At 44.0% G+C, this 15,344-nt stretch overlaps 1 protein-coding gene across 4 annotated transcripts in view; it reads left to right on the top strand.

Moving 5' to 3' along the window:
- LOC147889612 (serine/threonine protein phosphatase 2A 55 kDa regulatory subunit B beta isoform-like) overlaps positions 1–14,972 on the top strand; it is a 76,354-nt gene extending 61,382 nt beyond the window's left edge. For 2 of the 4 annotated variants that reach the window (XM_087392035.1, XM_087392034.1), the window contains exons 12-14: positions 13,704–13,781; positions 13,978–14,045; positions 14,188–14,972. In XM_087392035.1, the coding sequence (XP_087248161.1) occupies positions 13,704–13,781; positions 13,978–14,045; positions 14,188–14,324 (283 nt within the window). In that variant the 3' untranslated portion in view covers positions 14,325–14,972. The remainder of the gene's footprint in view (positions 1–13,703; positions 13,782–13,977; positions 14,046–14,187) is intronic. The other 2 variants (XM_087392037.1, XM_087392036.1) reach the window with 2 other exon arrangements.
- Positions 14,973–15,344: the final 372 nt, after the last annotated feature.

Below are 15,344 nucleotides of genomic sequence, written 5' to 3'. Positions count from 1 at the left end.
TAAAACAAAACACAGTCAGATTGATAGACAAATAGACAGACAGACGAGACTAGATAGACAGAAGACTGATTGTAGACAAAGAGAAAGACCAAGACACTAGAACCCCTTGACCTACATCATTGGTGGTCAAAGTGGTAGACAAGAAATATGAAGTAATCAGAAAGCCCACTTCTCATCATATGAGGAAGGAACAGCAGGATTTGCTGATGGAGATGTTGCAGCAACATGGGTTGAGGTAGATGCAGGGGCTGATGTAGAGGGTTTGGAGTAGCAGTCCCTCTCCCGGTGATTATCACGGCCACAAATGGTGCATGGATGAGCCTTGAAATAGTCCTTCTCCATATGATTAGTTTTGCCACAATGGGTGCAAGGCTTTCTTACCTTAGAACTAACTTTCTTTGCTAAAAATGCAGTGTCAGTTACCTTTCGTTGTTGAGTTCTTTCTTCCTCTTGGAGAGCATTGATGATACCTTCAAGAGAAGGATTATTGTGATACTTGAAGGTAGTGACAAGAGTAGCATAGGTGTCAGGTAAGCTTTTGAGAAGCACAGCAATAGCAATATCTTCGGAGATGGGAGACTTTACTGATGCAAGCTGAACCATAAGACTGCGAAGATAATTGACATGAGAGGCTATAGTAGCTCCTTCCTGCATATGTAGATCAAAGAATGAGATCATAAGTGCAATCTTAGAGTTTTAAGATCGGGGTCCAAAAAGGGTATCCAAAGTGATCCATGCTTGAGGAGCAGACTGTATGTCGGAGATGTGATGAATGTAATCATCTCCAAGAGATGATAGCATAGGCTTTGTCGTTCTTGGCAGTGACAACTTGCTCAATGTCAGGATCTTCGGGAGCAGCACGGTGAACAATGTCCCAAAGACCTTCTTTCATAAGATGGCACTCGATTTTGATTTGCCAAGTATGAAAGTTGGACCCATTAAATTTGTCAATAGACATGAGAGAATGAGTAGAAGAGGCCATGTGGGAAGGTCTTACCTCTTGCTAAGATGCAAGGGCAGTGTCTATTCCCTTACAAGATTGCAGAAATAAATGAAAGAAGAGATCCAAGAAGCCGGCTCGCTCACCACTTGTCAAGGCCATAGCATGTGACAGCCCATCGAAGCATGAGGAACCAGCAAAAAAAGGACTGCTCAGCAAACTGAAAGAGGCAATGCACAGTACCTAGGCAGAGGCAGAGGCGCAGAAAAGGGGCGCGGTTCAGGAGGTGCAGGCAGCGCGAGCTCCGTGCAGTCACGAATAGATGGCGCAGATCTCCGCGAAAATGGCGCAGATCATGAACAACAATTGGAGAGGTGCAGCCTGTTGAAAGAGGTACGGGGGAACTGCCAGCAGAGGGTACAATGTCGAAGCGATGGTACGTGCAGGTACAGATTCCGTACAGTCGTACGGACTGTACGGACAGTCTTGGCTGTACTTCGAGTTGTACGTACGTTGATGCAAGTGCAGGAGCGACAGCAGGAGCAGGAGCTACAGCAGGGACAAGAGCTGATGGGCGCGGAGATCTGGCAGCGCAATGGCGTGCAAATCTGGCAGAGAGAAGCGGTGGCGCAGAGAGTGGCAGGGATCTGAGAAGAGGCGGCTATGGCTACAGCAGACTGAGGAGAGAGAAGAGGGATCAACCTGGCTCTGATACCATGTAGGAATATAAAAGTAAGAACTAGAAACTAGAAAACTAGAAGTAAAATAAGAACAAGATTGAAAGACAGACAAAGAGTTACCTTGTAGATGAGTGTAGACAAGACACAAGCTAGATAGATTGCAATGATGTGACCCATGAATATATGGGCCAAAGTACAAGACATAAAGCAAGAGTGCTTATGGGATAATTGTAGAGGTGCCACATGGCACACACTCAAGACACAAAGACTAGACTAGACAAATGTAGACTAGGGAAATAGTACACTTAGTGTGCACTTATCTCCAACACCAACATGGCCGACTCCTCCTTATCATCCGCTACTAGTGCTCTACCCTTGCCTTTGTTTGATTTCAAGATCTCATCGTGCTGTTTAGTGTAACAAAACCTTTCAATATGTCCTTCTTTGCCACAGTAGTTGCATTTTCGAGTATCTCTACCTGTCTTCTTCTTTCTATCAGTAATTGCAAACACTCTAGGGTCATAGATGCTTGTATTGGTATGTTTATCCTCGCTGAGCAGCATCCCCACACAATCCAAAAAATCCATATCGTCATCTAGTCCCAGAATTCTTATTGTTTCTTCATATTGATATGGCGGTAAACTCTTCAACAGGAACACCTTTTTATCTTCATCCTCAACCTTTGCTAAGATTCGTTGTTTTTTTTGGCTAGTGGTAGTTACTGGACCATACCTTAGATGATCACCTAGAGTTGTCTGGATGTGTTTCTGAATAGGATGCAAGCCTTGCTTAGGCAACTAAACGAACCTGGAGCGAGCATCTTTAGATCGAAGAGATCTTGTTTCAAATTAGCTTTTGAGTGCTTCATGCGGACCCCAAATAGAGTCTCCAACGTTTGCTAGTTCTCTGCTGCTGACACTTTTACATCGAGGCGGTGAAAAAACTCTGGACCTAGAGCTTGTCCCATGACCCAATCGCCTTCTCATTCTTTGTCTCCCATGCACTCTTCTCTGCTTCTGATGCATTTCCCTTAGGCTTCTTCTCCGTCCCAGCGATGACTTCCCAAAGCTCCTTTTGCATGAATAGTAGGTGGGTGGCGAGCTACCATGATGGAAAATTCTTACCATGGAAGGTAGTCAAAGCCATTCCACGTCCAGACTTCTCTTTATATGACATATCCATCTCAAAAGCCCAACGGATTCGATCAAGCTCTAAAGCACACCTTTGCCAATATATCAAGTGACAACTTTGGGATTCTCTTCGACCTTGGCTTCCTCACCTTTTTCGGAGCAGTGAGTACCTTCAAGCTGGACTTGTTTCTCTTTACAAGACACTATAGCAGAAAAGCCACAAAGGCACAGCCACAAAGGCTCATACAACGATCAAGAACATACGTGCACGCTGAAATCATCATCTGTAAGAAATCCTAGCTTTACTATATTTAGAAATGTACTAAGGAACAGAAAGGAAACTGAAATAGCAGAGAACAAGGAATATTTGTATTGCTTGAGTGTCTATAGTGTCTGTAGTGTGTCATCCATACAATTGGGCCTCTCTTATATAGAGAGTGAAGAGTCACACATGAAAAGGTGTGTACTCCAAAGTGTATGTGCATGAAGAGGTGTGTACCCCTTGTGAAGGGCGTGACCCTTGATGAGAGGGTACATTACAATAGGAGTGTCTCTTCCATAGAATGTCTCTTGTGAAGGGTTGTGCCTCATAGGAAGTGTCCCGTCGAAAGGGCATACCCTTCCACAAGTGTCCATTCATCAAACCATTTATAAGTCTAGATATAGAGAAAGGAATACGTCACAGATCGTGACATCTCCTCCCACTCAAAATAAGACCCTGGTGGAGATAATGAATTGATGTAGAAAATATCACGGTAAATTGTGAAAATACTGCTGTAAAATGTCAGGGTACTGCTGTAAGTCTTCATCAGATTGCCAAGTAGCGTCGGAGTCGTCCAGATCTTGCCAAAGAACAAGGAATTCCGTGATAAGTCGATGTCGAGTCTCTCGCTGTCGATGGTCCAGAATACGCTCAGGAATAAGGAGAACATAATCGTCTTCGATTTCTGGGACATAATCACCTGCAGGAGGAAGTGCTTCATCGCCTGGAATGTACGTCTTTAGCCAAGAAGTATGAAATGTCGGATGGATTTTACCCCATGATGGTGGTAATTTCAATTTGTAACTTAAAGGTGAATTTTTCTTGACGATCTGGAAAGGTCCATAGTATCTTGGTTGCAACTTAGGAAATGCAGACTTAACTGTCTTATAGCGATGTGGGGCTACAAATAATAGCACCATGTCACCAGTGTCAAATTCCAAGTGACGTCTATGTTTGTTGGCAGACCGTTGATACCGCTCTTGCGCTTTTCGCATATGATCCCTGACTTAGAGTAGAATGTCTTGCATTTCTTGAACCAGTTGATCAGCTAGGGCCACTCGATGTTGAAGTACAAAATTCGTTGGTACGATCGGTGTGTGTCCCTAAGCTGCTTGAAATGGAGTCATGCTGATGGCACTATGGAAAGAGTTATTATAAGCAAACTCAAGGAGTGGTAGATACTCTTCCTAAGCTGCTAGGCGTGACTGAATATAATGTCGAAGCATTTCTTCCAGAACTTGGTTGACTCTTTCAGTCTGGCCATCTGATTCTGGGTGGTCGGCTTGCTTTCATTTGTTGACAAGATAAGCAAGATGTAACCATTTTGATGACGTCGCTTTTCATCTGAGGCCAGTAGTATGTTGCACTGAGTAACCTATAAATCTTGTTGATGCGTGGATGGGCAGCATAAGGAACTACATGATGCTCTTTTAACAAAAGACGTCGAACATCCTTGTCATGTGGTACACAGACGCGATCTTGATAATACAGAAGGTCGTTCGTATAAGAATAGGATGAGAAAATCTTCTGCTCGGAAGTCGAAGATTGATCTTTTGAAAGAACTTGTACTGCTGTGCAGAAGTCTTTTTCATTGAAATACTTCCCTTTGAATGAATTCGGAACATCCACAGATAATGTAGAGATTACCATAGCTGATGCTAGAGCTAATCTGCCGAGAGCATCTGCAACTACATTGCATAGTCCTAGAATGTACTCAATGGTCATGTGAAAGTTGGCTAGAAACTCAACCCAGCGTGGTTGTCGAGCGTTCATGACTGATTGAGTAAAGATATACTTTAAAGAGTGATGGTTTGTCTTGACCACTGAGTCAGCTCCCATGAGATAATGTTGCCAAGGGCGATAAGCATGTACAATGGCAAGAAACTCCTTATCATAAACCGGGTATAGGGTTTGGATATCAGAATGTTTATGGCTATCAAAAGCAATAACTCTGCCTTCTTGCATCAAGACTGCTCCTGTAGCGATGTCGGAAGCGTCGGTCATGACCTCAAATGGAAGGTTTGGGTCAGCAATAGCCATAACTGGTGTGGTAGTGAGTGCTTGCTTGAGTTGTTGGAAACTATACTCTGTTTCGGGAAGCCACTGAAAAACTGCTATGCTTTTTAATAATTCGGACATAGGAGCTGCGATTTCGGAAAACTGATAGACCTTTGTATGGTAGAAGTTTGCCAATTCGAGAAAAGAGCGGACATCATGAACATTCTTAGGAGTAGGCCAGTTTCGGATTACCTCGACCTTCTTGGGATCCACAGAGATGCCTTGAGCTGAAATAACATGTCCCAAATATTCGAGTTGGGTCTTGAAGAACTCACTCCAATGTTGATGTAGAGAGAATTTGCGCGGAGAACTTCAAAAACTTGGTAAAGATGTTCTTTGTGCTCATGTAGGGATCTGCTGAAAACGAGGATGTCATCGAGGTAAACGATGACGAACTTATCGAGGAAAGGCCTGAAGATGTCGTTCATTAATGTCATGAATGTGGCCGGGGCATTGTTTAACCCAAAAGGCATGACCAAACATTCATAGTGTCCATACTTTGTTCAAAAAGCTGTCTTGTACTCATCGCCTTCTCGTATGCGAATTTGATGATAACCTGAACGAAGATCAATCTTTGAGAATTGTGTTGTGTGTAGAAGTTGATTGAAGAGGTCATCGATACGAGGCAATGGATACTTGTTTTTGATAGTGAGCTTGTTGAGGGCTCGGTAGTCGATGCAGAGGCGCATTGACTTATTCTTTTCTTCCACAAGTAGTACAGGAGATCCGAAAGGGCTGTGACTGGGCCGAATGTGACCTTTGTCGAGTAGTTCGGTCACCTGTCTTTGGATTTCTTCATTTTGAGTGTAAGAAACCCGATAAGGACGTTTCGACGGTGGATTACTGCCGGTAATAAGTTCGATTGGGTGATCCACTGGTCGTCGAGGTGGTAACTGCTTTGGCAATTCTTGTGGAAAAATATCCAGGTAGGGCTAGAAAAAAGGTTGGTTGAGGTATTGAGGAGGATCCTTTCTTGGTGTCTCCTCTACTGTTGTAACTAACAGAAGTGAAGTCTTTGCTTGACGTTTACGAACCCACTTCTTTACTTGTAGGGCAGAGGCAACTGGGATTGAAGGAGAGTCCCTAGAACCAGTTAGCTCAATAAGTTTTCCCTGGTGGACAAACTGGATAGTATGGCTGCTGACTGATGGATCATAGTCGTAGAGCCACTGTTGTCCAAGTATGACATCGTACCGAGAAAGAGGCATGATGTCGAAGTTGAACTTGTCCGTATAATGTTGGATGTGAAAAGACAAGTTTTTGATCCTGGTGTTGCACAAGAAGGTAGTTCCATTGGCGAGTTCAATCTGATAGTCCATGAGACTAGGTTTGGTGGTCAATCGAAGTTTGTCGACCATAGAACTAGCTAGGAAGTTATGAGAGCAGCCACTGTCGATGAGGATAGTGACCGTTCTTCCACGAATCGATCCTTGAACACAAAGTACTTGAGTGGCCAAGGAAGATTCGGGGTTGCTGGCAAGGCTCATGTGGATGGTATTTGCCATTCGAACAGCTTTGCCTTTTTTGTCTTGTGTTGGGGTAGCATCTTCTGTTTGGGAAGTGCAAGGTTCCATATTGGAATTTTGCTTTGGTCGCTTGGGACAATCGAACCATCTATGGTTGCTTGTACAGATGGTACAAAGTCCTTTTGTGCTAGAGTTGTTCTTCTTGTCAGTGGCCGCACCTTTATGTTGGGGATGTCGGTAATGACTTTGTGAAGAAGAAGAGGCACGATCCTTGGAGGGGTGCTTCTGTTGGAATCCAGCATATGATTTTTGAGACTTGTGGGGATCTTGAGATTGTCGCTGACCTTGATTACCAGAGTTTTTTCTAAACCTGGGGTTATCTTGAGAGCGAGCACCTTTGGCCATAGTAGAGTTCGGTGTTCTATTAGCACTCTGCTTCCCTGTGTTTTGGAAATCTGTTATGCGCTCTGCGTAAGCAATAGCGCCAGCTGTGGTGGTGATGTTTGCTTTAAGGACATCAATGCGTAACGAGGGATTTAGGCCTGAGATGAAAGCATGAAGGCGATCATCATCAGTTAACCCATCAATCTCCAGCACCAATGTGGTGAACTGAGAGATGTAGGAATATAGGGAGCCTGTTTGCTCCAACTGTCGGAGTTTTGAACGTGCTTGGAAGTCCGCATTGGCAGGTATGAACTGCTTACGGAGCACGTGTTCAAAACGTCCTAAAGTTAACACACTTTTGCCGTCCTTTAAGCAGCGTTGCCACCATAGGAAAGCTGTATCCTTAAGGAGGGAGGCTGCCAAGGCAATCCTTTTGCCTTTAGTGAGGTCAACAGTATCAAACTACATGCACAATTTTGCGAGCCATTGGTCAACTGTTCGGCCATTTCGTTGACCAGTGTAGGCTTCCGGAAGTTTAATGTCAAGTCTTTTAGTTTTGGAAGCTTGGAGTAAACGGTAGAGGGCACAGAGTTCAGTGTTTTCTACCTCTGGTGGGAATGAGTCCACATAGTCGTCTGGTTGCGTCACGTCATCCTCTGTATGTGTGGTACTGCGAGAATCTTGGAGTTGTTGGACTTTCTAGACCAAGTCGGAGATGCTGTCCTGAAGCTGGGAAATTTGAAGTTGAAGTAGTGCTTCGCCTTGTAAGTTGACTTCAGGGGTCTTTTTTGGACTTGAGTCGTTTATCTCTGGAGAGGTTGCACACGAGTGTTGCGACATATCTGAGGTCCCTGTGAGAAGAGCACAAACCTGCGCTCTAGTTTGTACCATTCCTGGAAGAAGATTCGGGCTGCTCCCTGAGGTTGCTCATTTTGGAGGGGGCAGGAGAAGCAGGATGGAACCAGCCGTGGAAATCTGGTAAAGGAGGTCCTGTCTGAGGTAACACTGGTGATGCTGAAATGGGTGTTACTGCTCGTGAAAGTAGAAGGGTAGGTTGCAGAGTCCACGGATCTGAGAAAAGATAAGGAGCTGCTCTCGGAAGTGGAGGATATCCAGGAGGAGGAGTGCCTTCAGAGTGTAAATACTGTCTTGGGGAAGGTACAATCTGTATAGGAGGATATCTGCGAGCTGAAGGAGGTGGAGAGTACCTTGGAGATGCTGAAGCTGAGGGGTAAAAGTCTCTCCAAAGATGGACCGCAAACTCGTGAGGAATATCGGGTTCTGGGTATCTACGTGTCTCGTGGAACACAACCTGGACTGTGCTGAGGAAGTAATGTAACTGAGGTGCCTCACGCAGAAGATATAGGATGTGGTCTAAATAACTAGAAGGGCACGTGACACAGAAAACCCACGATGCAAAAGCTTCGAAATGGGCTGGTTGTGCAATCTGAGCACGATATTGTGTGGTAGATGATGCCTGAGGTGTCCTTGAAAGGACGGGTGAATTACCAGGGGTTTCCATGCTTTAAGGAGGAGGCTTTCATTTGCTGTAATTTGATAATAAACGTCAAATAACAATATGAAAGAGAATCCTTAGAAATAGGCAGGAAAGAATCCACCTGGCATAGATTAGATCTGCCAATTAGTTGCATAGAATGGCCTGAAAATATCTGTCCGGAGGTCCATTTTCTATGTTTGCAGGTTCACTTTGAAGTGTGAGCAAGGAAAAGGTGCCTGGCGAGACTTTGGAGGCAGATAGGGATGTTGGCAGAGGCTGAGTGCAGAAAAGGCAGATTTCGTGGAACCAATCATGCTTTTCCTGCGTTGAATTCAGAGGCAAGTGCTTGTGGGGTGCGAGGAGCAGATCTGGGCCTGGCTGGTCGGAATTGGAAGGCAGCAAACGGGCGCTTTTCACAGGCAAAGGTGACGAGATAAGCCAGCAGGATTCAGGCTGGTCTGAATTGCGATAGAGGGCAGAACAGCTGCTGGGCAAAGGCAGGTATGGTGGCGAAAAAAGGGGCAGCCTGCTTGCTTGTGGCGAAATTGGCTGCGTGCTTCCAAGGCTGAATCGCGGCAGCAAGGGCAGTGATCTGGCGCTGAAAGACTGGCAGGAACCCAGGGCAGCAAACCGGCTGATGGGGGGCGCTGCATATGGCGTGGAAGGGAGGCGAATCTTGCGTGACGAAAATCCGTACGGACGTCAATCGTGGATCGTCATTTTTGTGTGTGGCTGCCTAGGTTGGGTGGTTGCCAAAAATTAAAGTGTGGGTTTAATTAACCTTTGGGTAGTCTAGGGTTCGGCCTAAGGTATGGGGCTGGGTTTTCCTTTTTAGCCCCTCTAGGTACCCTTTTATAAGGTGTCTGGTGCCAAAAGGTGTGCCTATTCTAAGGGTTGACCCTTGGAATAGGTGTACCTTTTCATGAAGGGGTGTGACCCTGTTGTCAAAAGGGGTGTCCCCACATGAAGAGGTGTGTCCTTTGTTCCACGATGGGGTGTGTCCCTTGGGTGAGGAGTCAAAACTCTTTATCAAAAGGTGTGTCCGATGGTGGAAAAGGTGCGTCCCTTGGTTTTGGGACAGCCCAAGCACATGAAAAGATACGATTTTTGTCGTGTCCATTCACATCAACTCGTGATGTGTGGGAGATGGAGAGGCCATTGATGACTTTAGGCAGGGTTGGTGCTAAAAATTTTTACGCTCATTCTCTCCATCTCTTCCATGCACAATGTGCACAGATATCCTTCTAGTGGAAAGAGATGTATCAGATAGGCGCTAGAAGGTGGAGGGCATTTCCTACAGGCAGGAGCGAAATTTGCTCTGATACCACTGTAAGAAATCCTAGATTTACTATATTTAGAAATGTGCTAAGGAACAGAAAGGAGACTGAAATAGCAGAGAACAAGGAATATTTGTATTGCTTGAGTGTTTGTAGTGTCTGTAGTGTGTCATCCATACAATTGGGCCTCTCTTATATAGAGAGTGAAGAGTCACACATGAAAAGGTGTGTACTCCAAATTGTATGTGCATGAAGAGGTGTGTACCCCTTGTGAAGGGCGTGACCCTTGATGAGAGGGTGCATTACAATAGGAGTGTCTCTTCCATAGAATGTCTCTTGTGAAGGGTTGTGCCTCATAGGAAGTGTCCCGTCGAAAGGGCATACCCTTCCACAAGTGTCCATTCATCAAACCATCCATAAGTCTAGATATAGAGAAAGGAATACGTCACAGATCGTGACATCGTCCTTCACCTACTAGGGATTTCGCCTCTTCACGTGATAGCCAGCAGCTCAGGTCTAATCGATTGTGGAGATCCACAAGCACGAGGTCGCCTTCACTGTGTCCATATGCTGCTGCCAAGGGTCGTTTCCACTGACTTTCATGAGAGAGCCAAGAGCCCACGAACCGACCGGGAAGAAGAGACTCCTCAGGGTGACAATAGAACACCTCATAGAACTACGTAGAAGATTGCATGCAAACTTAACACGTGTCACCTTCTTTTCGACCCTCCAACTATTTTGGAACTCCCCATGAGGACGTACTAACCAAGCTCAAAGCCTACAAAAATCACATGGGTTTCCTATTGGACATCTAACTTACCTCTTCAACATTGTATCTCTATCTCACACATGAAGCCTCACCCCAAGAAGTCTTGTGCATGTCCGATGTCTAGACCTGTCTCATTCTTGACCAATATTTTGGTCCATGGCCCTTTAAAGGCTGATTGAATAATGTTAGACTGGAAACATCCAATTGAGCTTGCCGCTCACTATCCCAAGCACGAATGTGATCCACTGCATGTACCATGCACTAGCTCCTCATATCCCGTCATCGAGTAGAGGGGCTAATCTCTCTAGCTAGGGAAAGGGTGGTGTTCTGGTGGGGCATTTGTGGTGTGGTCTCTTTGTTCTTAATGACATGCCCAAGGACTATTCCAGTCTCTATCTTCTTCCTTTTGAGCTCCAAGTGAAGCTTTTGTTGAGCTGACTATGCTTGGGTATGGCCCCATTGGCCTTTATGTGTCCGCAGCATTCTTTTAGATGGTGTTTGGCATTGGATTTCTTTAATAAACAGCTCCGTCTGTTGTACATTTTTCTCTTTGGCATATGAGATAAGGTGGCCATTCCAAGCTGCAGCATTCTTTTTAGATGGTGTTTGGCATTGCAATTCTTTAATAAACTGTTCCATATGGTCTACAGTCTTAGCGTGATCATGTTTGCTTTAGACTTCCCCTTCCAAATGCTACAGTTTTAGGGTCATAGCACAGGCGTGTGCACGTAGAAATATTTAATAATGCGTGCAGAAGGCCAATAAGGCCTATCAGATTACCTCATATGGAAAAAAACACCCCTATTAGGGAATGTAGCGTTGTCTGGTGCATCTTTAAATAGCTAGTGACTAGAAAACTGAAATGAGAGAGAGAGAGAGAGAGAGAGAGAGAGAGAGAGGGAGGGGGGGGGAGAGTCCATTAATGTCCATAGGAGACCAATGGGTATACGGGACAGCATCACCCACTTAATACATCCACAGGGAGGGCATGAAGCAGCTCCCAAGGAGTGCATAAAGTGGCTCTGAGTTTAAAGTTATTATAAAGTAGTCTGAAAATAAGACAATAAATGGCATACATCAGTTTAAGACCGAGGGTCCTTTGGTTTCTTTTGGTTTAGATTTAAATTCCTTAATGAGGGCCACAAATAGATATATAATCTATGGGACAGTGATCACTATCAACAATTAGTGATTGTTTACATCCATTGAAAGAAAATAGCATAAATAAAAGCATAAATGTGCTATGGAGTGAGTACTTGTTGTGCTAGCCTGTGTGCTAGACCAAGTACTTTGTTGCGATATTCTAAAATTTCCTCTATGTAGTTGCCTAGCTCTTTGGCTGGCCACTCCAGTAGGGATTTCAGGTTGCTTCTATTGCCCCTATAACATTCTCTAATTTGTGCATATGCTTGACATGTTAGGAGTACATGCTGCTCATTTTCTACTTCTCCTGCGGGGCAGATTTTACATATTCTTTCCTCTCTTGGTACCTTGGGTCTTGCCCATCTTCCCCTCTCCACCTCGAGATCATGTGAGCTGGTTCTGATTTTGCAGATTAAATGTCTTTTAAATATTGATATGTCTTCCCCGAGGTATTGCTGCATTCCATAGCTGTCCATCAGATTGCTTTCCTGCTTATAAAACTGCTTTTTTTTTTTTTTGCCCCCGGTTCTTGCCATAGCTTCTGTAGCTTTCTCTGTGTCACTAGCTCCCTGATTTCCCATGCATCTTTGGGGATATCAGCAGCGGTTATACCCCATAATTCCATCCATTTCATCCATTCCATCCATCCTCTGAGAGAGAGAGAGAGAGAGAGAGAGAAAGAAAGAAAGAAAGTTTATTAAAGTCTTCGGGAGACTCTGAAGGTCTATGAGACTAAAGATAACTGATACAATGAGAGAGAGAGAGATGATACGATATGGTTGTATTAAAGTCTGCTTTAGACCCTTCAGGATCTATGGGACTGGCGATCACTACCAACTATTAGCGATGCCTTACATCTAGTGAGAAAAAATATATTAGACTTGTTATGTAGTGAGTACTTGTTGGGCTAGCTTGTGTGCTAGCCCTAGTATTTTGTTGCAACGTTCCTAAACCTCTTTCAAGAAGCTGCCTAGCTTTTTGGCTGGCTGCTCCAGCAGATTTTTTAACTGCCCTCATATCTTTCTCTGATGTGTGCATAAGCTCTGCATCGTAGGGCTACATGCTGCCCATTTTCCACCTCCCCTGTGGGACATGTTTTGCAGATCCTTTGATCCTGGGTCTTGTCCACCTTCCCTCGAGATGATGTGAACTAGTTCTGAATTTGCGTATCCGATGCCTTTTAAATATTGATGTCTTGCCTGAGGTATTTCTGCATTACATAGCTGCCCATTGAATCAATTTTTCTGTTTGTAGAGCTGATTATTGTCCTGGGGTTATGCCATAGTTTTCGTAGCATATTGTGTGTCACGAGCTCCCTGATTTTACATGCATCTTCTGGTATATCAGCAGCTGTTATACCCCATGATTCCATCCACCTCATCTCTTCTTTGTGCCAACCCATGATTTGCATAGCTTCCATCCCCTTGTGTGGTATCCTAATGGCGTCCACCTTCTCAACTTTGTGGAGGTAAGCCTTGAATTGACATAATGCTTCCCCTTCTAGAGGTACCATTACTGTTTCAGCCAGTATGATGGGGTATGGTGTCTGTGCCTTAATTAACTCCGCTATCAGGAAACGTTTTATGTAAACTTGTATTCTTTACCAATACATCCTAGAGAGCCCGGGTGCCCAAGCTGGGCATCCGTAAAGGGTTACTGTCTACACAAGCATGGTGTACAGAAACTCTCACATTTCCCAATTCCACAGATGTGCCTTCGTGCATTTTTTATTTTGGAAGCTATATAAAACTTTCAGACCTCCCAGAATCCTCCTTTCCACGCATGCATTCCATTTGGAGAGAGAGAGAGAGAGAGAGAGAGCGAGAGAGAGAGAGAGAAGGGGGGGCTTCAGGTGTAGCATTAATACTTTTCCTCTGGATGTAGCCATGCATCCTGATTTTTCTTTGTGGTTCTGTTTGTTTTATTTATCTTCCACACTTCCCGCCTCCATGTCCTCTCTCCATTTCTTTGCTGGCTCCCAACAAATATCCATTTTCCATTTTTTAAAATGGCAGTGGAGATCAAGAAGCATAATAAGCGTCGATTGCAGCCACTGTCAAGAAGCCTAAGCTTAACATTTTCTGGTGTTATTGCAGTAATTTGTTCCGTGTTTTTGGGGTTGTAGCTGGTAGTGATGAGGCAAGCACCTTGGAAGCCAGCAAGCAGCCAACCAAGTAAATTGCATTCTGAAACTTGTTTATGTTAACACATTGGGAAGGATTGATTTAACAATGCAATCTGTATATTCTGATTTGATCTTTCATACAAATTAAATAGAAATTTTATATCTCAATGTGCCACAACTCTCTTATGTGCAACACCTTTGTTTTCTCTTCTTCTCCGTGGTTTTTTGGGGTTCTATCTTTGCAGGCGGCTCGTACAGACACCAACAAAACCTACGAGGAGTCTGACCAATTTTGCACGCCGTGGTAAAAGAGGTCTAAGATTGTCCATGCTTTTTTATTGGATTTCATGTTGCACTGCTTGATTGATTCTAATGACAAGATCAACTGCTTTTGGAGTTTACAAAAAGTATGTTGTAACTGTGCCCCTTTTTTTCTATTGGCATGATTTAAACAGGTAGTGAGAACTCAGGCGGTGAATTCAATGGCGGAGCTTATGATTTCAAGTCAAAGCTTCTACACTTGGCTTGGCATCCTTCTGGGAATGTGATTGCCTGCGCTGCATCAAATAGCTTGTACATGTACTATGCATAGGACATTTCTGCAGGAAAAGAGTAATCAAGCAGAGGTGATATTCTTCTTCTCCACTATTTGTGGATGGTTGATCCGTACCGAATCACTAGTACAGGATGCAGAATTCCAAATGTCACCAAGCACAGAGCTTGTGTGCAATACTGTTACCTCAAACTAGTAAAGACAGGGCCCATGCATGGTTTTCATGAAGGAAACCAAAGGGTTTGCTGTCTTGTTAGTCTGAGAAAAGGGCAGATCATGTGGGTTATGTTGATTCTTTTGGTATGGATTCAGTGGAAATTTGTTGTAGCTTTGATGAATTGGAGTGAGGAAGCATGTACAATCAAGGGGTTACTGGCTATCCATTGTCCCTGGTCTTCCCTTGTCTATTTAAGGGCTGTGCAAGAAGCGGCAGCATAGGCTCTGCTCTGCACCCCTGATTTGTTTTGTGGTGTATATCATATAAGACACGCAAGTGTTTTCATTTGTGGCCATATGACGACCATATGTATCTTCAACTCGGAAGATATGTGGGGAGCTCCCTGAGTTTTAAGAAGCCTTTTGTAAGTTCTTGGTAAGTAAAGAAAATACAAAGTCATTTTGTTCAATTGTATCAATTGCAAGGAGTAGAAGTGCTATTACTGCTGAAGACCCTGTTTACAAATTGTCCTCTGATAATGTAATACTATTGATTAGAGCAAATCATGTGCATGATGGAATTGTGTGTTGTCTAATAGGCTTAAGGAGTTATTTTCCTGCAAATGTGCATACTAGGCGACAAGTCTGGGAGTTGCTTCAAAGTTCAATTAAAGTTTAAAAAAATTGGCATCATGTGAGCGTTTTAAGAATGAAATAACAGTGCTTTGTGATCTCTTTGAAAGTACTGAAATATAAGAGGTCAGATAGATGTTTGAAAACATGAAGGTGAAAGGCAATGTGGTTGTGCATCATGCAGGTTTAAGAGATCAAGAAAGGGCTACTACAGGAAATCTTTAAAAGTATTTTTTCGTGTATAAAATAGTGCAAGAATTTACAGATCAC

The sequence above is a fragment of the Dipteris shenzhenensis genome, chromosome 20, assembly GCF_047967505.1.
Source record: "Dipteris shenzhenensis isolate YYH24624 ecotype China chromosome 20, Dip_SZ_1.0, whole genome shotgun sequence".
Taxonomy (NCBI): Eukaryota; Viridiplantae; Streptophyta; class Polypodiopsida; order Gleicheniales; family Dipteridaceae; genus Dipteris; species Dipteris shenzhenensis.
The sequence above is the reverse complement of the archived record's forward strand: the minus strand, read 5'-3'. Positions and strand labels throughout refer to the sequence as shown.